A 24,069-nucleotide genomic window follows, 5' to 3' on the forward strand; every position below is an offset into this window, starting at 1 on the left:
ATACTGTGGAGAATTAATTTTATTTTCTCAAAACTGATTCTAAGTTCCAGTGTGCTACCAAAAGTCCTATATTTTTCTTGGTTTTGGCCAAAAGAGACTGGGAAAATTATTTGTATTGAAAAAAAAACAACCATGCAGTGAATCCAATCAGATCCTATCATTCTCCCAAGGTTGGGGAACCTGAAACAAGAGGGCATAGATTTAGGATGAGAGGAGAAAGATTTAAAAAGCTCCTGAGGGTCTCTTTCTTTTCACAGAGTGTGGTAGGTTTGTGGATAGAGCTGCCAGATGAAGTGGTAGCAGTGGGAACAGTTATAACATTGAAAATACATTTAGACAAGTACAGGGATAGGAAGGGTTCAGAGGGTTGTGGGCTGAACGCAGCCAACTGGGTCTAGCTTGGTCGACAGGGACAAGTTGGGCCGAAGGGCCTGTTTCCATGTTGTAGAATTTGATGACTATTAAAACAAGCCTTCTCAGAGCAATGACATAGAACTCAGTATTACATTGGTGTAGTACCTCAGTGTTCCGTGATTTCTATTCCACTCTCTGTTTAAACTGCTGATCATTTTAACTGAAATGAGAATTAATAGTTATTCTCACTCAAATTTCACTGGTTTTTCCACTCCCCTCATTTTTGATACAAGCACACTAAAGGAAAGATAATAAATAGTTTCTCTTTTGCAAAACTTTCATATTTTAGAACTTATGAGAAACTGGATAAATTTTAAGATAGTTAATCCTCAACACAAATTTGTTATTAGTGATTGTCATGGTGGCACAAGACTGCTACTTCATACCATGGGACCTCGGTTCCATCTGCTATCTTTATGGTGTTTTCCCATGCTCCCCTGTAACTGGATGAGTTTACCCAGAGTACTCTGATTTTTTTTCACCCATATACCAAGGATGTGCTGATCGGTTATTGGCTACTGTAAATTGCCCCTTTGTGCAGGGAAGTAGAAATGGGAGGCTCAGTTGGCGTTGTGGTCAGTGCAATGCCTTTACAGTGCCAGTGATCGGGACTGAGGTTCGAATCCTGTGTGTCTGTAAGGAATTTGTACATTCTCCTGGGTTTTTCCCAGGAGCTCTGTTTTACTCCCACCATTCAAAATGTACCGGGGGTGTAGGTCAATTGGGTGTAAATTAGGCGGCATGGGCTCATGGGCCAGAATGTCTAAATTAAAAAATTAAATTAAAAAATATTATGAAAAGTCATTGGGTATGTGTGAGAGAATAAGTTAAAGGGATATGGGGACAAAAGTGAGATGTAGGGCTCATCGGATTGCTCTATTAGGAGATGATATGGCCTCCTGAGCAACAGTAAGAGAATAAGAATTAAAAGTATAAACTAAATTAATTTGTGCGACTCCAGCTTCCAAAACTTGCATTAGCTGCAACCTTTAGGTATGCTGTGTTCATCTTTGAATTTGTGGTGAACGTGGTTTACAATGCACAGTCCGGCCGACTCCTCATCCAAAATAGAATCTGTGTGCATTTACAAAACGGAGTGTTTTTTGCAAAGTTATATTTTTGTCAGAAGGCCTCAGTTGTTAGAAGTGTTACTTGGTATTTCAGCCATACATTTCTTTTGATTTTCTGTCCTCAAATCGTGGAGCATTCCAAGATCAATGAATCAAATGGACAATCTGTTCCCTCCTTTGTCTGTATTGTAGTTACAATGTCTGTACTGGATTTTTTTTTAAACTGTTTTCTTACCATTCTGTTCTGTTGCATTTTCCAATACTTTGTATCCCAGTCTTTCCTTTATAGTTTCAAACTCGTAAAGTCAAATCAAGTACAACCTGACGAATCTGCATTCTCCGGTTCTTGGTGCAAAACATGCAGATACACAATTAGTCATAACACATGTTAGACACACAATACAAATGCAGGACAAGTATTCATAAACAGTATTCAAATAAATAAATATTGTTGTATAAATATGGGCCTCGATGGTTAGTGTGAGCCGTTCCTTTGGTCGTTCACCATTCTCACCGCCCAAGAGAAAGCTGTTCCTCAGCCTGGTGGTGCTGGCTCTGATCCTCCTGTATCTCTTCCCTGATGGGAGCAGCTGAAAGATGCTGTGTGCAGGGTGGAAGGGGTCCTCAATCATATTGCGCTCACTCTTCAGACAACAATTCCAGAAGATGACGTCGATGAGGGGGAAGGAGACTCCAGTGATCCTCTCTGCCACTCTCAGTGGATTGACCTTTGATCCATTTTTCTGCAGGAACTGTACCACACTGTGATGGAGCTGGCCAGGATGTTCTCGATAGAGCTCCTGTGGTAAGTTGACTCAAAACTTGCCAGTAGCCTTACCCCTTCAGTCTTCTCAGGAAGTGCAGTCGCTGTTGCTCCTTCCTAACAAGTGAAGAGATGTTTTGTGTCCATGATTGGTCACTAATTAAGTGAACTCCAAAGAACATGGTGCTCTCCACTCACTCCACTTCAGAGTTGTTGATGTGTAATGGAGGGTGGCCATTCCTGATTCTTCTGAAATCCACAATCATCTCTTTTGTCTTGTCGATGTTGAGACACAGTTTGTTACTCTCAGCCCATACTATGAGATTTTCCACCTCTTCTTTGTAGTACAACTCATGTTTATTGCTGATGAGGCCACCTACCATTTTTTCATCTGCAAACTTGACACTTTTGGAGCTGCACATTGGAACTGTTACTGCATAGAAACAGAACTTTAGGCTCCTATGTTCAAGCCAGCGCGCATTTTTGCACAATGAATTTTCGCATTTTATCATGCAGCTTCACACAAAAGGCAATTCATAGCTGTCAATTAACCTATTAATCCATATATTTTTTGGGTGGCAGAGGAAACTAGAGGGGTCACAGAGAGAAGCTGATGCAAACTCCACACTTGAGATGATGGAGCTGGGAGGCAGCATCTCTGCTCAGTGTGCCACTGATTGACTTTTGGTTGGTGAATGACAAAAATTACCTACCGGTGTTCCATGATGAGTTGGTGTCATGAGTCGGCCTTACAGCGGACCTTTTAGACCACGCCCACTCCTGAGTTCCTCTGATTCCTTTAAGAGGCCACGCCAGGAAGGCTCTGCCATCTTGTTGGTGATCAAGTACAGCTGGAGAAGGTTGCCTAGCAAATTGGAAATTGTTAGTATTTACTGACAATTAAAATGTGCAGATCAGCTGGTTTCAGATAAGTAATCATTTCACAGTGGGCCTTGTTTTTAAATGCCCTGACAAAGCTGGCTTGAATTAACTGAAATAACTAAAAAAGATTATCCAAAGAGAATTATGTAATTGCATTAAAAAATGTTAAAGCCCTGTATGCTAATTTACATTGTGCAAAGAAAGAAAAATACACCAATATTTTGAAAAATAACTTATTGAGGCCAAGGCCCCCTGTAGAGCGAAAGGTCAGATGTTCATTCAGATGAAGGTGGTAGCTGTTTGCAGAACCAACACTTGAATCAGAGCTCTTATCTACCCATAATTGATTTTAATTTAATCAATAATATCCCTTGAATTTAATTTGCAGTAGGGTTTTGACTGTAAACATTCGAAATGCTTTGTGAATACAGAATTGGCTTGCGCAGATAAGGCAGTTTGTATTCTGCATGGAGGTCAGTGACCAGTTGTGTTCGACAGGGAAGTTTTCTGGGACGCCTCTTAATGATTTTTATAATGACCTGGATGAAGTGCAAGTGTGGATTTGTAAATTTACAGAATACACGAAGATTGACGGTGTTGTGCATAGAATGGAGGGTTGGTAAAATTTCCATAGGTAGAATGCAGAGCTGGACTGAGAAGTGGCAGATAGAGTTTAACCCAGAAAAGTGTGAAGTGGTTAATTTTGGTCAGTCAAATTTGAAGGGAGAATATTATGTTAATAGGAGGACTCTGAGCACTGTGGAAAAAATGATAGATCATGGGGTTGTCTATAGACATTCAAAGCTGCTGCACAGATTGATGGTGTGGTTCAGATTGTGTATGGTGTGTTTGCCTCATTAACTGTCGAATCGAGTTCGAGAGCGAAGAGGTAATATTGCAGCTACATAAAGCTACATTCGTTGGACCCCACTTGGAATATTGTGTTCAGTTCTGTCACCTCAGCTACAGGAAGGGTGTAGAAGAGATTTACAAGAGGCATTTTCAGGTGGCCAAAATCTCCCGATGTAAAGCCGCATATTATGCCCATATGCAGCCATCGGGAGGCCACATGTGAGATGAACTTTGTAATCCTCCTCTCGGAGGGATAAAATCGCCAGAGCACTGAGGTCACCCCCCCCCACCCCACCCCCCCGGCACCTGAATGCAGCTGCCTGAAAGTGGCTGCTAAGGGGATGACAATCAGCTGGCTAGCGCCTGACAGCTCCCCTCCCAGCTGCCCCTGCCCCCTAGCGCAGGACGTCATGGTGCGGGCTGTTAGCGCTGGGGTAGCTGGTGCGGGCTGTCCCCATACTGATTCCACTGCCCTGCTCTCTCCCCACAGTCCTATATCAGTTCCCAAACTGACAGCCCGCACTGGCTGTCCCAGCGCTGACAGCCAGCCATGCTAACCCTGACAGCCCGAAGGGACAAGAGCCGGAGTGCACTCCGAGGCGCGTCCCATGCAGCTGTCCCTTTCAGATGGCCAGTGCTACGTTTTTAGCACTGCCACCTGAACGACCATTCCACAGGTCTGAATCCGCTTCTGCAGGCGCATTCTTGGCGGAGAATGCACCTGAAGAAGCCTAAGGAGAGAGCCTGGATTGGAGAGCATGCCGATGAGGATAGGTTGAGTGAACTTGGTCTTTTCTCCTTGAAGTGATAAAGGGTAATCTGATGGATGTGAATAAAGATGATGAGATGCATTGATTGTGTTGACGGCCAGAGGCTTTTTCCCAGAACTGAAATGGTTAACATGAGGGGGCATATTTTTAACATGCTTGGGAGTAGGTATGGGGGGGATTATAAGAGGTTAGTTTTTCATAAAGAGAGTGGTGGGAGCATGGAATGTGCTGCCAACAATGGTGGTGGAGACTATTATATACAGTAGATGCATGGAACTGAGAAAATGGATTTCAAGGAAATTCTAGACGGCTGTTCGAGTCAGTTATTTGGCCAGAAAAACATTGGGTTGCAGGGCCTACACTGTGCTGTCGATTTCTATGTTCTATGTGGCAGAGGTATGTTTCATATGCAAAATATGGTGTTTTTTTTAGTTTAAGCTAAATCTTCATAGGAAATTTAGAGCAATGCTATAACCTAGTCATGGAAAATGAGATTACAATGCGTTGTCCTGAATGTTATTCTTTCCATATACTACAATACCTGATATATGTGCAGGGATCAATTTTAATAGTTTTGCTTTCCCATCAAAACGAAGAGTTGAATTAAACAGGAGTGCTGTTCATTGGAAATCTGATAATCAAATTCTTAAGAAAGCAATCAGCACCCTCTGGCAAGTAACATGCAATGTTTGATAGAATTCCTATCTATTACAATATTTATTGCTTTTGCAAATAAAGTGACAGAATACATTGAGCAAATTTAGTTGGCACTTACATGAACCAGTAGGTGAAACAAAATAGCTCTGTGTTTGTGATGCATGTTTAACTTTCCTGTTTAGCTTGGTACTGAGGTCATATTTCCTGTGTGTTAAACTTTTTGAGTATTCAGCCAGTGTTCACCTGGATACAGCCTAATTCCACAAGGCCAGCACAAGTATCAGCTGCTTTATACTGATAAATCAGGTTGCACTTCCAAAGGGGAAGGTGCTTCGTGGTAGCAAAAGCTGGAGGAGCACAAAGTGAAATTCCATGGAAGATGTGGGAAACCATAAAAGAAAACCAACTCCACGATCAGTGGGTTTCCTAGTTGACAGAGGAGGGCTGCTTGCATTAGCAAGATGGCAGGAATTTCTTCAGGAAAGCCAAAAGGGCTGTGAGAGGAGACTGCAGAGGAAGTCAAAAGTCAAAAACTGAGAAGGCTCATTCACTTCACATCAACTTGAGGATCCATGAACACATTTTCCAATCACATATTCCACCAACCTCATGCACCATACTGTTATCATTGCCTAAAGTCCATTAATCTGTGAATCAAAGCTTGAAAGTAACATTTGTATACCCACACTTACCACAACCACAATTCTCATAATCAACCTTTCTTGGCTTCACACACAATGGCAGTCATATCACCCAAACACATTGCAGGAAACTAAATATATTTCCCTTACTCTTGTAGGGCAATGACCCATGGAATGGGTGTCAACAGCAACAAAAAGTCATGATCTTTTTCCCAGAGTAGTGGAGTTTACAGATTTAAGATAAAAGGGAAAAGATTTAAAAGTGACTGGTATGGGATTTTTTTTCCACAATAAACTGCCAGAGGGAGAGGTGAAGTTGGGTACAACTGCAACTTTTAAAAGGCATTTGGTCAGGTATATGGATAGCAAAGTTATCCACTGTATGCATGTATGTAAGATACTGCTGAAATGCATTCTACTGAATGCGTCCTTCTGAGATGTAGCCTCGAGAAGGCAGCCAACATCATAATGGATCCCCATCACGCTGGTCACAACCACTTCTCACTGCTATCTTTGGGTAGAAGCTACAGAAGCCTAAAGACGAGCACCTCCATGTTCAAGATCAGTTTCATTTTGCAACAATCAGGTTAACTATATAACCATATAACCACTTACAGCACAGAACAGGCCAGTTCATCCCTACTAGTCCATGCCGTAACAAATCCCCACCCTCCTAGTCCCACTGACCAGCACCCGGTCCATACCCCTCCAGTCCTCTCCTATCCATGTAACTATCCAGTCTTTCCTTAAATGTAACCAATGATCCCGCCTTGACCACGTCTGTCGGAAGCTCATTCCACATCTCTATCACCCTTTGCGTAAAGAAATTTCCCCTCATGTTCCCTTTATAATTTTCCCACTTCAATCTTAAACCATGCCCTCTAGTTTGAATCTCCCCCACTCTTAATTGAAAAAGCCTATCCACGTTTACTCTGTCTGTCCCTTTTAAAATCTTAAACACCTCTATCAAGTCCACTCTCAATCTTCTACGCTCCAGAGAAAAGAGCCCCAGTCTGCACAACCTTTCCCTGTAACTCAAACCTTGAAATCCTGTCAACATTCTCGTGAACCTTCTCTGCACTCTCTCTATTTTGTTTATATCTTTCCTATAATTTGGTGACCAAAACTGTACACAGTACTCCAAATTTGGCCTCACCAATGCCTTGTACAATTTCATCATAACCTCCCTACTCTTGAATTCAATACTCCGATTTATGAAGGCCAACATTCCAAATGCCTTCTTCACCACACCATCTACCTGAGTATCAGCCTTGAGGGTACTATTTACCACAACTCCTAAATCTCTTTGTTGCTCTGCACATCACAATAGTCTACCATTTAATGCATATGACCTATTTAGATTTGCCTTTCCAAAATGTAACACCTCACACTTAACTGTATTAAATTCCATCAGCCATTTCTCAGCCCACACCTCCAGCCTTCCTAAATCACCTTTTAATCTATGGTAATCTTCCTCACTGTCCACAACACCACTAATCTTTGTATCATCCACAAACTTGCTTATCCAATTCTCCACCCCTACTTCCAGATCGTTAATATATATAACAAACAATAGTGGACCCAGGACCGATCCCTGAGGAACTCCACTAGTCACTGGCTTCCAATTGGACAAACAATTTTCTACCACTACTCTCTGACACCTCCCATCCAACCATTGCTGAATCCATTTCACTACCTCCTCATTTATACCTAATGCCTCCACCTTTTTTCTTAGCCTCCTGTGGGGAATTTTGTCAAAAGCTTTACTAAAGTCTAAATAGACAACATCCACAGCTTTCCCTTCATCAACCTTTTTTGTAACCCCCTCGAAAAACTCAATCAGGTTTGTCAAGCATGATCTACCCCTGACAAAACCACACTGATTACTCCCTATCAATCCCTGTACCTCCAAATATTTGTAAATACCATCCCTCAGAACACTTTCCATCAACTTGCCCACCACAGATGTCAGTCTCACGGGCCTATAATTCCCAGGTTTATATTTAGACCCTTTCTTAAACATTGGAACCACATGCGCCACCCTCCAATCCTTTGGCACTACCCCCGTGGCCTGTGACATCCTAAATATCTCTGTTAATGGCCCCACTATCTGTCCACTAGCCTCCCTGAGTGTCCTTGGGAATATTTTGTCTGGTCCCGGAGATTTATCCATCTTTATCTTTTTTAACACAGCCATCACTACCTCCTCTGTTATCCTTAGATGGTTCATTACCTCCCCACTATTTTTCTTTACCTCAACTGGTCCAATATTTTTTTCCCTAGTGAATACCGAGGCAAAGAAATCATTCAAAATTTCCCCCATTTCCTCTGACTTCTCACTCAGCCTACCCTCACTATCTACAAGGGGTCCAATTTTATCCCTCACTAATCTTTTACTTTTAATGTACTTATAGAAACCCTTTTGATTTATTTTTACTCTGTCTGCCAAAGCCTCTTCGTGCATTTTTTTGGCCTTTCTCCTTATAGTCCTCCTTCAAATTGTCAGCTCCCTGTTCTTTATACACCTCCCTTTTTCTCCTAACCAAATTTCCAATATTCCTCGAAAACCAAGCCTCCCTATGACTTCCAGCCTTTCCTTTGATCCTCACTGGGACATAACTACTCTGTACCCTCAAAATTTCTTTTATGAATATCCTCCATTTTGCATTTACACCCTCACCTGAAAATATCCTGTCCCACTCAATACTCCCCAAATCCCTTCTTATTCCTTCAAAATTTGCTCTTCTCCAATCCAGAACCTCAACTTTAGGCCCCTCCTTGCTCTTCCCTAAAACTACCTTAAAACTAACAGAATTATGATCACTAGACCCAATTGGATCTCCAACATTTATGTCTGATACCTGACCTAGCTTGTTCCCTAACAGGAGATCCAGTATTACACTGTCCCAATCAATGTGAGGGAAGTTAAAATCTCCCATGATCACTACCTTATGATTCTCACACATATACATCATCTCTCTACACATTTGTTCCTCTAGTTTTCTTGATCCATTTGGTGGTCTGTAATACACCCCTATTAGCACCCTCATGTCTCCTTCATCCCTCAATTCCACCCAAACAGCCTCACTGGACGATCCCTCCAGACCATCTTGCCCCCTCACGGCAGTAATGTCCTCCTTTACAAGCAGAGCAACTCCTCCCCCTTTTTTACCCCCTGATCTATCACATCTTAAACATCTTGAACCTCCTCCTGTTACACTAATCAGTGACTATTCTGACGCCACAAAAGGATTGTACAATTGCAAAGTTACTTTTTTTGCTCAAGGATAACTCTGTGTGTGTGTGTGTGTTTCTTATTTTTTTAAAATTTTATTGCCTTTTAATTCAATTAAGCACACATGTCAAACTCTGGCCCGTGGGCCAAATTTGGCCCGCGATATAATTATATTTGGCCCGCAAGATCATATTAAATATATATTAGAGTTGGCCCGCTGGCCGCCACGCCAGTATAGCGCATGCACACTGAAGGTGAAAATGAAGACGCCGGAGGTGTGGAGGGATCTCAGAGTCCAGAATCCCAGGGATCGGAGCGCCGCACTCAGCCCACCCGGCTCCCGGACACACAGACGCGGCTGGAGTTGGGGACCATCCTCGCTGGGTCTGCGCTCCAGCGGCGACGCCGGACCGAACGTCTCATTGGCAATGCCTTCCCCCTCGCTCCGTGCGCGGCGGACCCTGCCTCCTGCTCCTTTTGTTGGAGACGAGCCCGGCGCCGTGGGATCGCAGTTTAATCCCTCTCCAACCATGGGAGGGGGGGTGGGAGCAACGCACTCTTCTCAGCCAATTCCTCTACCGCCCCGGACGCCGGCGTTTCAACGGGGGGTTCGGGTGCCTTCGTCAGGCAACCGATCTGTTGGTCCAAGGCAAGGGGAGAGCGTACAAACTCCACACAGAAAGCACCTGAACTCGGGTGAACGTGGAGCTGCGACCCCACATTCCACATCAGGACTGTGTGTAAGATTGGGAGCAGTGAGACGGAAGCTTATTTTGTTCCTGTGATTTAAGCCTTTCTTGGGGTGGGGGGGTGTCCTTCTCTGACCACTTGCCTAACAATTAACCTAATCAGATGTGGAGTTACCACAATACAACAGTGCTCAACCTTTTTCTTTCCACTCGCGTCCCTGTGCCATTGGTGCTCTGTGATTAGTAAGGGATTGCTTAAGGTGGTCTGTGGGTGGAAAGAAAAAGTTTGAAGACCACTGCTTTAATCGCCACTCATTGACTCGTCATGTGCAAGGTTTCAGAACAGTAAACGAAATGGGCCAATGACAATTTTTCTCAAGCAAAATATTTCAGTAACAATTGGGTCTAGATCAGTGATTCTCACCCATTCCTTCCCACTCACATCCCACCTTAAGCAATCCCTTACTAATTACAAAGTTCCGATGGCATAGGGCACACGTGTCAAACTCTGGCCCGCGGGCCAAATTTGGCCCGTGATATATTTATATTTGGTCCGCAAGATCATTTCAAAAATGTATTAGAGGTGGCCCGCTGGCCGCCGCGCCAGTATAGCACATGCACAGTAATACAACAAATCCCAGAATGCATTGGCGTCAGCCTGCTAATCGCCCCCACCTCCTCTGTTTACGTTGCAGGGTCTCACCGTGGACTCTGGTTTTGGGGCCTGGCCGGCGTCAGGGGAAGCCAAGGCTGCTTCCCAGCGCCCGGAACTGGAGGCCTCGGCCCTGACCTCGCCAGGACCGTTGCCCACTCCCCCTCCCTGCCGCAGGCCGACCCGCGACTCACGGTGACGGGGCCGCTGATCCGCCGAGATGCCGCCCTGCAGCGAGAGCTGATGCCTCCACACTGTCGTTGTCGAACCCGATCGCCCGCAAACCCCGCCCTCCCGCACACAAGCCTGAGTAAGGATTATGAACTTTAATCTCAGGATAAAATTATCTTCCAATAGTTTCAGGTCAGAGTGATAAATATATTCCTGGTTAAAAATGGTCCTGCACCTGGATACAAGCTCATTAGGCATAAAAATTGAAAAGTGTGTAAATCAAAGGATATCTGTACCAATGGAAAAAGGGCATGGCAAATAACCCTGCTAGAGTTCATGCCCACAATCAGTCACCCATTTGATTGTTTCAGGAATCGTGTTATTCTCCCACATTCTCAATAGCCCTCAGATTTTACTATTCGACAGCACACTAGCAACACTTGACAAATCCTCTATAGAGAAATATTATTTATTGAATATTTTATTTCTCATTTGTTAATGCTTCTGGAAAGAGTTTATCCAAAACTATTATTAAACATTTATTTTAATAAGAAAAAGTTTAACATTACATATGTTGAAAGAAGTGAAAACATGCAGATGTTGTTGAAAATTTTTAATAAATATTTAGTTCGGCCCTCGACTTAGTCCAAATTTTTAATTTTGGCCCTCCGTGAATTTGAGTTTGACACCCCTGCAATTAAGTATGCTATTGCAGTTTTTATTGTGGTTTTTTTTTCTACAAGGTATCTGTTTAGCTGTGGCAAGAATTTTGGTGCACATGTACATTGTACAATATATATTTGATAATAAACTCATTGTCATTAAAAGCAGAAAATCAGCAATATCAGTGGAAAGGTGATTAAGCTTCTCTTTCCGTAGAATCAGACTTGAGTAATTCTAGCCTTTGTTTTTATTTCTGAGTTCCAGATTTCCAATTAAAAATTGAGAAAAATATGTTTTCAATGAAGGTGCAAAGGGACATAGGACTTATACAGGCAAATGGGATTAGTGTAGATAGATATCATGGTGAATAAAAATGAGCTTGGCTGAAAGACCCCATTTCGATAGCATACAATTTCATGATTCTATGAAATACAATTAATTCAGTCTGATCAGTTGGGAATTTCCAATATTCTGATTTGATTTCAGTTCTCATTCACTTCTCTGATCTTCATTTCACAGCTTTAATATGTATTTTTGCTTGTTTTCTCTCTCTCTCTCTCTCTAACTTCTCTCATTCATCTATCAACCAGACGTCATTTGTAAACAGTCACAACAGTAATGTGCTTCAATCCTGCTGAAGCTGTTTCCTTTGTCCCATTCATTCCTCATCCACCCTCTCCCCTTCTTAAAACAGAATTGTTTCCTCACATTTCTCACTGCAGATCAAGAGTTTTTAAACCTTAAAAAAGATCTACTGAGTGTTTCCAAAATTTTGTTTTTATTATGCAAATACAGACTGTAATTTTTATGTAACTAGAAAAGGTTTGTATATTAATATGAATAATGTTTCAGAATTTATGGTTATATGAAGGTGAATGGTTCAAGATCTCTGAACACCTGCATACTCAATATTAATTTATTTTTTCTTTCTTTTTATCCAGTCAACTAGATCATTAAGAGTTTCCAATCAAGCTGCTGATAAAATATCAGAAATTTTCTGAATGTTTGTCTGTTTGAATACACTTTGACAAGAGGTTAAGTATGGAAAAAGTTCAGAAAAAAACAAAATACAGTGAAACCTCGTTAGAATGCGATTCGTTAATCTGCGGAATCGCTTATAGCTCAGGTGTCTGTGGACCCTAAACTACTAAGGGGCGGGCTAATGACAATCAGCCAGCGACCCAACTCCCCGCGCCTGACAGCCCCCCTCCCTGCAGGGGCGGCTGCTGCCCCGACATCCCATGCCAGCCTCCCCAGCCCCGATGTCCTGCGCCGGCCATCCCTGCATCTCTTCTGCAACTTGGCTGTAACGCGATATGAAATCTTGGACCCCAACTCGCGTTCTAATGAGGTTTTACTGTACAACAGTTAATGGAAATGTGAAATTGAAGCAGAAGATGTTGAAATCATTTTTCATGTCAGACAGAACCTGTGGAGAGAAAGATAAGGTCAATAACCATCTTCTGAAAAGTGATCAACCTCTTGTCAAAATTCAACAATTTTACTTGTGGGTTGACACAGGATTTAAGACTGCCAAATGTGTACACTGGAATTTATCAAGGGCTTACCACAGTCGTCAGAGGTAAATGCAGCTGGTTGCCTCCTGTCTCTATGGCTCTTCAAAGAATGAGGGAATGCACAAAAAAAGGTAGATAGTGGGTGTGGATCATATGCATTGTTACCCTGTCTTTGCAAATAATATATTTCAAGATTGCTTTTGTTATGCAAATATACAATGTCAGAGAACCACAAATATCAATAACATACTCTCCATGAAAAGAATTGTGCTGGTCAATCATACTCTGACTTTGTAATCTCAAGAAAATGCAATGCAAATCATTTTAGTGAAATCTATGGATATACTTTCAAGGCAGCTGTGTTCAAGTCCATACTTAGTTTTATGTTATACTCAAAAGTACACACCATGGGTTTTGGTACCGATGACTCTCTTTATCTTCAGCTTGCTCTCGGAATTCACCTCTCTAAAAAGAAAATGGTGAAGAATAAATTGAGATTTTCTTCATATCAGATAATTTACTGATTCTGAGATCAAGCTCATGACATTGGAAACAAAAAAGACTATCATAAAATACAAATTTGAATTTCAATTCCATCAAACAAGTACATTTGCAGAGACCGTCTTAATGAGTGATCAAATGAAGAAGGTTTCAAGTTTTTCAATTCTCTGTTCCAGAAATATGTTGTTTAACGTGCTTATCTGTCGAATAATCATGTGAAAAGATCTGTTCACTGATTTTCACTGATTCAGAAAGCACGTTTCTCAATAGTAAATGATGGGTATAATTCACCATTTAATCAATTAACGATTCAGCATTCATTCAATATTTATATCTAAATTTGCATAGTTTAGAATGCTCCACTCTTTTTTTTTTGGAATCTGGGAGTTCCTGGCAATGGCAGCATTCATTTGTATTTCCTTGAATCACTTCACTGCTTCTGGTGAAAGTTTGCTTACCATGCAGTTTCTAGGATTTAGATCTGACAATTTAAAAAAAAAACAGTGATATTTCAAGTCAGCCCACAGAAAAACTTGCAGATGGCAGTGTTCCCATCCATCAGTTGCCCTTTATTCTGGCTGGAAGTGGCCACAAGTTTGTGAGGTGCTGTTGGTGCAGCCGAGGTGAGTAACTGTATACAGGTATTTTGCAAAGGGTGAACACTGCTGTCACTGTGCACCAGTAAAGTAAGGAATAAATATTTTGGGCAGTGGACCCACTCTTGTTACTATGTCCTTCAGGAATCTGCTTGTTCAATTTGTAGTAGTGCTACTTAGAGACAATATAATTTCTGAACCAGAGCACATTTTGTGCCCTTGCTATCTTCAGTGCTTCTTCCAAGTACTATTCAACATTCAGATGCACTGATTCAGCAGCTGATAGAGAATGATAGGTAGCAATTAAGTCTTCATAGGAGTCTGCATCCAATGTTGAGGACCCCTAAGGCTGCACCATTCTACCTGTATACCATTGTAACTCCATCTTTGGAGGGTGTTCCCCATGTATGGGGACAGGATGCACCCATGGATGTAAACCGAGGAGTTTGACACATTGTTGGAGAGCTATAGAATCAAATAACATGGACATGTTCCATTTACCCCATTATGTCTGTGCTGACCAGGAACCACCCATTTACACCAATCCTCCACTAATTCCATTTTATTCTCCCTACATTTCCCTCAACTCCCTCCAGATTCTACCACTACCTTTACAATTAAAATTTGCCAATTAACCCTACCTAAATACATGTCTTTGGGATGTAGGACAAAACCGGAGTATCCTGAGGAAGCCCACGTGGTCAAGGGGAGAACTTGCAAGCACTATATTGACAGTACCCGAGATCAAGATTGAACATGGCCACTGAAGCTGTGAGGCAGCAGTTCCAGTCACTGCATCAGTGTCATGCCAGTGTCAGGCTCTTTCTTGACTCTTCATTAGAAAGCTCTCTCAATTTAGACATCTGTCCCCAGATAAATGTGAGAAAGACTTTGCAAAATTGATTGTGTTAGGGTCACCTTTGCTATGTTAAATTCAGTGCCTCGGTCAACGTCAGGTTGCCCAACCAGTTTTATTATTTCTGTCTTTCAATGCAACAATAATAGTGCAATTGAATGGATTGATTGGACCACACCAGATCTGGACCACGTATGGGTCAGAGTTGGTAAAGATGGCAGCTTTCTTCCCTGGATGGGGATTGGTGAACCAGATGAATTTTTATGCCAATCAAATGGTTTATGCAGTCATCATTGTTAATTGTTTTCCCAATTCATTAACAAAATTCCACAGCTGCCAGAGTGTGATATGAATTTGTGTCTCAAGTTCACAAATTAAGTGGGACTAAGCAGAAAAATGGATCGGCACTGACTAGAAGGCCAAAAGACATGTTTCTGTGCTGTAATGTTCTATGATTCAAAGGATTTTAACAGTTGTACAGTGGACCCCCAATTTAATGTGCCTCAATTTAATGCATATCTGGATATAAGGGATGAGCCATTGGACCAATTTTTGGATCATTCTGGAAGTGAATGTTTTTCAAAATGAAACACACTGTAAGAAAACACAAAGCTTTTTCCGTGAAATATTAGCTTCAAGCACTTGACGCGATCAAGAATAAAAGTCAAATCCAAGTTGCACGAAACCTCGACATACCTAAATCAACACTTCATGGCTGAAAATCTCAGGAAGATAAGTTACATGTGTCACTTTGGAAAGTTGTGGAAGAGGCGGGACTAAAGGCCAAAGACATGAAAACAACCAAAGGTATCAGCATCGATGACTCCCAATACAAGTGGTTCGTTTAAACACGCTCAGAAGGCCTTCCAATTTCTGGGCCTATTCTCAAAGCTCCAGCCAAGAAGTTTGATCAGAAACCTCACAATTCAAAGCTAGCAACAGATGACTAGACTGGTTTAACTGCCATCACAGGACATCTCAAGTGTTAGTGTCTGGAGAAATTTGCTCAGCCAACAGTGCTGTATCCAGCGAATACACACCAAAACTAAAAACTCTCTTAGAAGAAGGTGAAGAACAAGTGTACAACTATGATGAAACCGGCCTCTGTTACAAGATGATGCCAGACAACATGATGTCTTGAAAAGATGACATAAGGGATTCAATCAATGCAAAGATCACGTGACATTGTTGTCTTGTGTTAACAATTGGAACACACAAGTTAAAACCACTCATGATTGCCAAATTACTCTCGCTGTGCTGTTTCCCCCTTTTCAACAGGAAATTGTTATGTTTGAATACACGCATAGCAGCAATGCTTGGATGACCAATGTCATCTTTGAGAATTGGTTTACTGTAGCATTCGCACTACGCGAATATGGAGATGAATGACACACACACCAAAGTCGAAGTTGAGACTGGTTTATTGCTGATGTCAGGGCCCTGCGCCATCGGAGCACTGGCCTTGGATTGGTCAGCATTCCGCCACAGTTCCCAGCTTCCTTCCATGTGGGAGGTCACCTGGGACAATGGCCAGTGTCACCTCCAGGTCCACGCGGTCGCCATGTTCATCAGCCATTTTGTCAGCTGGTCTGCATCTCCATACACTACATGACTCCCCCCCCCCCACCCAGAACCGGCGATCGAGCCATTGTCCATTGACTTGGGCGGTGTGCCCTTGCATTGCAGGGGAGGAGTGGAGACCAGCTGGTCACAGTCCAGATATGCCAGTTTCAGGTAGTCAACGGTAAAAGTCTCCTCCTTATCGCTGATGGAGCCATTGACCCCTCGTTGGGTCGTTGTAGGGGCAGCCGGTGTGCGCCCCTTTCCACCAACACATACTGACAAGTCTTTAAGTCCCTGGAGATGTTTGGGCTGGTCATGTAAATGAGCAGAGAGGAAAAAAAAGGAATTCAGGGGAGATATAGCAAAATAGAGAAGCCCAGCCCCATAATAAACACAATTAAAGAGGGAGCTATGGTGGAAGTCAAAGAGAAAGAGAAAACCAAGATGTAGGATTTGTGAAACAACAGGAAAGAGAACTAGAAGAGCTGATGTCTGCTTTATTTATATTTTCTCCATGGAAAGCAAAAAAGGCAATGATTCAGAGCTATTTAAAATAAATAATATATTGGAAGATTGTAATTAATTATGGAGTTATAAAGTAAATTGTGAAATTATTTGGATTTGATTGGTCCTAGTAATTTTGGAATTTCATGTTAATTACTGAACGTATACTGACAATCCAATACATCCATCAAAGATCATTAGGAATTCTAATTGAAGAATTTCCCTGGAGCTACTTACAAATCTTACTGCAATGCTTAATCCTGCTATACTTCCAGATTTTAACCAGATGTTTTCTTTTACCAGCTGCAGCAGAAGTAAGTGGATTAAATAAATGTCAACTTAATTCTGAAGTAATATCTATCTACAAAACTATTTGATTGAAACTATTTAAGGGAACTTCCGGTAAGTCTGCACAAGAGAAATGAAATGAACAGCTTCACTGGAGAACACCTCGTATACAGTTCTGATCTTTAGGTTAAAGTGTGGTGCAGATTAATTTAAACCCATTTTCTTTCCTCTGATCGGTACTGGTAGTCCTCATATTGGAGCCCGAAACAAATTGGGATTCTTGTCTTCTACTTTGTAGCATCCTTGAGTATGATGGGAACAAAATTTGACAACAAAACAGAAACATAAATGAAAATTAACTAGTGATATTTATAGTTGTAAATTTAATACCTTGATTTGCTTGCCACTTAAAAGAGTTGATCTGTTTAGGTTATTGCCTAAACACAGTCCCCAGCCAATCTCTCCTACGTAGCAGTCCTTACGATTTTGATATGAAGCATAAGGTCCAGACCGATACAAGTAGTTTAGGTCACCTGTCTTTTCAGCCGAGATGTGCCTACTCTCACCAATATAGTATGGAAAGTCGGGCAGTTTTGATTTGTAATCACTTGAAGCATCTGGTCCTGGAAAAAGCAAATGTGCAATGTAAAAACAATTGGATTCATATTTCAAAGCTTTAATATATTATTCAAGTCTCAGAAGAGAAATAACCTATTCAGGCTCTTGGGCCTGTTGCACCATTTAGTGACTTGAAGGTTGATAGGTTCCTTAACTCAGCCAACTGATATCAATCCATTTAATTTTTTATCTGTTACAAGCTAACAACCCTCTCAATTTTGTTTGGGACTTTGTAACACTAATAGAGGAACAGCAATGGAAAAACTTCACCAGGTCATGGTAAATTCAAAATAATAGTTTCTATTAAACTATTAATAACATAACATTTCTTACTTATCTCTGAACTTAACTCTAAATTTAACCCAACTATGCACAAATATAAATGCAAGTGTGTGTGTATTAAAGTTCAAACTCATTATAGTTTAAATTTCATTTTGGGAAAAAAAAGTCACTTTTAAAAGTTCAGTTTCAAATATCTTGTGGACTTCAGGATCCTTTTAAAATGGAGTTCAGAAGTAATTTTGAAACACCTTTAAACATTATATTTTCAGATCTCTTTAAACTCACAAGTCTTAATGAGTTGTCTTTCAGTGAGCTTTTTCAAACAGGAGTGACCATCTTCTGGGCACAAATAAAAGTAGTCTTACTTGTTTAAAAGCTACTTATGTATCTACTGTGAATAGGATAATACAAGTCCTGTCTTTCCAGGGGGTCAATATTCAGATTTTCTATGTTCTGTCTTCAGTTTTCTTCTACAATGAGCCTGTACTCTTCATTTTCAAAATTGCTGCCAGAAAGTGGAATCCCTTTTGAAATCCACTTTTCTGTGTTTCCCTTTTATTATGAGTAACACATCGACAATTTTTTTTTACCCTCTGCAGGAAATATTGCTGTCTTCAATCCTGTCTGAACAGGACAGTGAGTTTCTTTTGTTATGGGGGAATATTAGAATGGTTATGGATAAATATGTCTTTAAAAGAGATAGATTGTGGGGGGTTTGTGTAGGTCACTTCACAAACAGAGTCACACTTCACAAAAGACATTTCATTTAAAATGCAAGAGCTTTGCTGAAACCAGACGTTGAGACTCCAGTTGATTTTGCAGAGACAATGGAACTGTTTTGAAAAGAACTTCAAAAGGATGTGCAAATCCTCAAGTACTGATAAGATCTTTCAACGATTGGGTTTGAAGCCTTGGGAGAGGTCAATTGAGAGAGGAAAAACCAAAGAGGATTCTTTCTCGGAGTGAGAGAGAGAGAGAGAGAGAGAGAGAGAGAGAGAGAGAGAGAGAGAGAGAGAGAGAGAAGTCAGTTCTACTGTAGCAGTTGAGGCTGCAAAATGGCAAGCTGGCATGCTTGTTGAAGGACCCCATTTAAAAGATGGATTGTGAGTTCTGAGTTCAGCCTGTTCAAAACCCTTGTAGTTCTTACAAGAGGAAGTGGCTGGCTAAAGTGTTTCTCCTGAAAATGTGGTGACCTGGAAAAAGAGGTTATCATTTGGAAAACCCATGATGGGGCAAGTTTCTTTGGCAAGACACTGAAGTGACTGATTGGAGGAAATCAGTTTGTGTCCAATGAGCAACAAATATCTCTCTAAAACCAACAAGAACCTTCCTGAGCAGTAATCATTTAACTTTAAGCACCAGAACCTGGTGGAGATTCATAAATGTTGAATTCTGTGCACAATATAAGAATTGTCTGATACTGGTGAACATGGAGAAGTGAGAAGTGAATGATTGGACTGTGAAACAAAGAACTTTCCTGAACATATACACATTACATACGTAAGCGCTTAGAATTAGAAGGGGGTTAAGTTCATAGTGATAAGTTTAAGATTGATCTTGTTACTAAGTTTAAAGAAAATTAAAAGCAACTTTTATTTAAGTTACCATTTGTCTTTGTGAATTTCTATTGCTGCTGGGTTTTGGAGTCCTCTGGGCTCATAACACTTTAAACTGACCCCTTTGTCTTGGACTTCAATAATATATTTCTGGCTAATCTCCCATGTCTCATGGTATGTAACATCATTTCTGTCTTTGAATGTCATAATGTCTTTCTTCACAGGTGCTAAAAGCATCTCAGTCCACTAATTCCTCCATGATGTCTGCCCACATGGATACAAAATGGCTGTGTATTCACACAGGTGCTTCTGAGATAACACCTATTGTTTTCAGTATCTCAAGAACCATTATAAATCCTTTCATCTCTTGGCTTCAACTTCAATCAGCAGCCATTATGTCTCTGCAAATGGCTCTCCATCTTTCATCCCAAAGAACCATGTGTGTTTACAATGCTAATGTGATGTCTTTGTGCTGAAGCCAGCTATCAGCTGCAAAGAACCATGTGTGTCTGCAGAATGTAAATGAGCCCTGTGTACCCAAAACTAACTTTTACTAAAATATATATACATACATGAAATATAGTTTTAACATTAGACTGAAGATTATCCAGAAAAATTATATTGATCTCAGATTTTTTTTCCAGTGAGCATCACTGGTTTTTGTGTGAACTCCATTTTTGAATATTTTTGTATCTGGTTTTAATAACTTCATGATCTATGTACACAAATCCAATATCACAATATATACAATATATATGATAATCATATAAAAGAAAATTAGTCTTGGATGACCTAACATTGACACTAAATGGCATCCAACTACTGTCATCGCTCTTTTTTTTTGAAATTTATTTATAGTATCTCCATACATTCATTTCAAATTGACTTAGTATAATATTACATAATAGATACTAAATAATTTTCAAATTTTCACCCCCCCCCCACCTCCCCTAACCCCTTAGGAAACCACCTTGTGGTGGTTAATTCCCAAAAACCCAAATGGATGTGGTATAAACCACAAGTGGCATATGACTTTCGGGAGCAGAAGTACCACCCCCTCCCCCCCCCCAGGCAGACAAAATACACGTATAAACCGAAAAATCATCATTTCTCATATCCATAAAACCCCGGTCCATCAATTTAACCAATCTTATTCATAAACTCTTTTTTTTAAAAATCCAAACTTGATATTAAATTTTGCACCCTTTCCACCCTCCCAACACTGAGTTAAACATTGTTTACAATCAATAAAAGCTTTTTTTAAAAATTTTTTTTTCAAGTCTTCCTGAATTTCATCCACTGAATTAAAACACCTCTGAACATCCCAGTTCAACACCGAATCTTCCATTCTTCTCAGTCTCAAGTTGAATTTGTAGCTTACTTTCAAAAAAAGTTTTTTCAAATCTTTTAAAATTTTCTTGAACATAATTCCTTCGGTCTTGATCTTCTAAAGCATCAATGTTATTCATAAGTTCTTTCTTCTATGTTTCCCAATTTAATATCAAATTTTCCACTTTGTCAATCTTCTCAATTATTTGACACTAAATGGCACTAAATTATTGTTTATTTTCAAGAAAAACTTATTCAAAAATTTTAACTCTTCTTGGACATTGCTCCTTCAACTTTAATTTTATAAATCATCAATCTTGTTCATAGTTTCTTTCTACTGAGTTTCCAAATTTAATAAAGTTTCCGTTTTTTCCAATTTTCTCAATATTAAACTGATCTTGTTGTTTAGTTTAAAAAAAAACCTTTTCTTTTTTTTTTTAAATTTTTTTAATTTTTCACACCATAAATCACATTAGCCATGATATACACTATTTCTTTTTCACACATATACAGTGACTTTTTCTCCCCCCCCCCCCTTTCCTCCCAAACCACCCCCCCACCCCCCCCCCCTCATCCATTTTAGGTATACAATCTAGGTTGCATTAAGCCAGTCAGACAATGTTGTCATTCAACAAAATTACACCAGAAATTCTACTGAGTCCATTCTTTTCTTTCCTTCTCCTTCCATCAACTTAGGTAATGTTTGTCCCCGGTAGGTTTTCGCTATTGTATTTAATGTAAGGCTCCTATACTTGTTCGAATATTTCAATATTATTTCTTAACCAATATGTTATTTTTTCTAATGGAATACATTTATTCATTTAAATTTGGTAGTTTCTTCCTTTTAATTTGGTTATGTATTCCATTAATATTTAAAGACATATAGTTCAGCGTAGCCCTTTTATATTTTGTTTATCTTCTCTTTCCGTTTTTCCATCATTACCTTTCCTCCTTTTCCATTTCTGTTTTCTTATTTTCAACTCTTTATAAGACAACATTCCTACAACATCTAACATTTTCCTTATTCTCCTATTTCTATCTTATTTATCCCCAATCTCCCCTTCACCTCCTGAGTTGTCCTTTATCCCTTGTCGGACAACCACATCTCCCCTCTCCATTTGGATTTGCGAATCCACTCGCAAGCGTCAACTGATTTTGCAGTGACCGCTATTTCCCCCCACCCCGCCTCCCCCAGAAAAGATTTCACTTTTCATATGTCACAAAGGTCCCTCTTTTAATTCCCTCCTTATTCTCTCTATTCCATTACCTTCCCTTATTAATTCTTGTCTATACTATCTATATTTTCCTCTAAGTACAGATACATTCATGTATGCTCATTGTCTCTATTCACTCTTATACCTCTTTACCTGCATACATATCAATCAAGATCTATTGTAGTAAAATTCCTAAGATATACTACAAGAGAAAAGGTACTGGAGAAGACAATGGAAAAAGTAAGAGAGGGCAACAAACCACTGGAGTATAAAGGGCAAAAAATCTTCATTTATCCAGATATAAGTTTTGAACTCCTAAAGAAGAGAAAAGAGTTCAATACAGCAAAGGCGATTTTATGGAAGAAAGGGTATAAATTTATACTAAAGCATCCAGCGGTATTGAAAATATTTATTCCAGGACAACAAAACAGACTATTCTCGGATCCAGAAGAAGCACGAAAATTTGCAGAACAATTACAAAAATAGACTGAGGGAGGAAGACGGGTAATGAGAGTTAAAATGATCACGACTGATATGTATGTGGGTAAAGACAAAAATAGACTGAGGGATGAAGACGGGTAATGAGAGTAAAAATGATCACGAAAAAAAACCTTTTCAAAACTATTAAAATCTGTCTGCAATGTATGCATACTCACAGATAATAAATTCACTCTTCCAATATTCCATCCAAAAAAAAAATCACTGATAAACCTTATTGCAGGTCAAGGAGTTCCATATATATGTTTAGCTTCAGAAAATATTTCAAATATTTCAAATCAACATTCGTCGCCATCTTTCCAAAAGGAGTCCGAAATCAACTTTAATAAGTTCTGTTCTTGAAAAAATTCCAGCACCAACTCCGGCTCTGTCTGGGCAAATAGGTCAAATTTCTTCCAAAGTCAAAGAATGTAATTTTGTTCTGTATTTATAGATAATAAGTTCATCCTTCCGATATTCCATCCAAAAAAAAATCACTAATAAACTTTAATGTTATCTGGATTTTTAAAACTCACGGGCAACCAATGCCAATTACTGCAATTTATCTTCATAAAACATTTCAAATCAATATTCATCACCATCTTTCAGAGGGGTGTCCAAGGCCAGCTTATCCGACAGTCCAATTAATGAGCTCCGTTCTTAAGAAGATTCCAGCCTTGACTCCGTGGTTCTGTCTGGGCAAGTAGGCCGAGTTTCTTCCAAAGTCGGAGAGTGTAGTTTTGTTCTGTATTTGAACTCTATTTTCCTTAATCTTTGTTGCCATTTTAAACTAAAAACAATTGATAAACAAAACAAAGACTTTTAACAGAAAAGAAATATTCTTAAAACGGGTATTTATATAACTGCCTGGGGAAGACCGGGAAGGCACGTCCGCTCCCTACGCCATCTTGCCACGCCCCCCCCCGTCATCGCTCTTTGTAAAATTTATGTTCTTATTTCCATTACCCATTACTTCGCCATTTCCTGTGTCATGAACAAACTTGAACGTGACTCGGGTTGTGTTATCTTAATCATTGAGATCCTAATTGTAGTATCTACATGGACAACTATCATTTCCTTTCTCTCTATTACATACATTGTCAATTTCCCTAATTTCTGCCTTCCACTACATATCTAACCTTCTAACAAGGTTAATAATTTGCTTTCAATTCCAGGAGCTTTCATTTAAATTGACAAGATCTGATCAAAACTTTTTAGAAAATCCATCCATTAGCATTCCCTTGACTACTATTTAATAAGTTCCACAAAAGTTTCAATTATGGTTGCATTTACAGTTCCATCTTTATTC

General features: G+C 40.1%; 1 protein-coding gene across 7 annotated transcripts in view; it reads right to left on the bottom strand.

Moving 5' to 3' along the window:
* Window positions 1-24,069, bottom strand: part of LOC138758000 (protein SPMIP2) — a 45,911-nt gene that overhangs the window by 13,373 nt on the left and 8,469 nt on the right. For 3 of the 7 annotated variants that reach the window (XM_069926240.1, XM_069926243.1, XM_069926242.1), the window contains exons 2-4: window positions 17,675-17,907; window positions 13,383-13,441; window positions 2,961-3,112 (exon numbers count right to left, since the gene is read on the bottom strand). In XM_069926240.1, the coding sequence (XP_069782341.1) occupies window positions 2,961-3,112; window positions 13,383-13,441; window positions 17,675-17,907 (444 nt within the window). Of the gene's footprint in view, window positions 1-557; window positions 575-1,719; window positions 1,830-2,960; window positions 3,113-11,376; window positions 12,889-13,382; window positions 13,442-17,674; window positions 17,908-24,069 lie in introns of those variants that run through there. The other 4 variants (XR_011354027.1, XR_011354026.1, XR_011354028.1 and 1 more) reach the window with 3 other exon arrangements.

Source organism: Narcine bancroftii, chromosome 3 (genome assembly GCF_036971445.1).
Source record: "Narcine bancroftii isolate sNarBan1 chromosome 3, sNarBan1.hap1, whole genome shotgun sequence".
Taxonomy (NCBI): Eukaryota; Metazoa; Chordata; class Chondrichthyes; order Torpediniformes; family Narcinidae; genus Narcine; species Narcine bancroftii.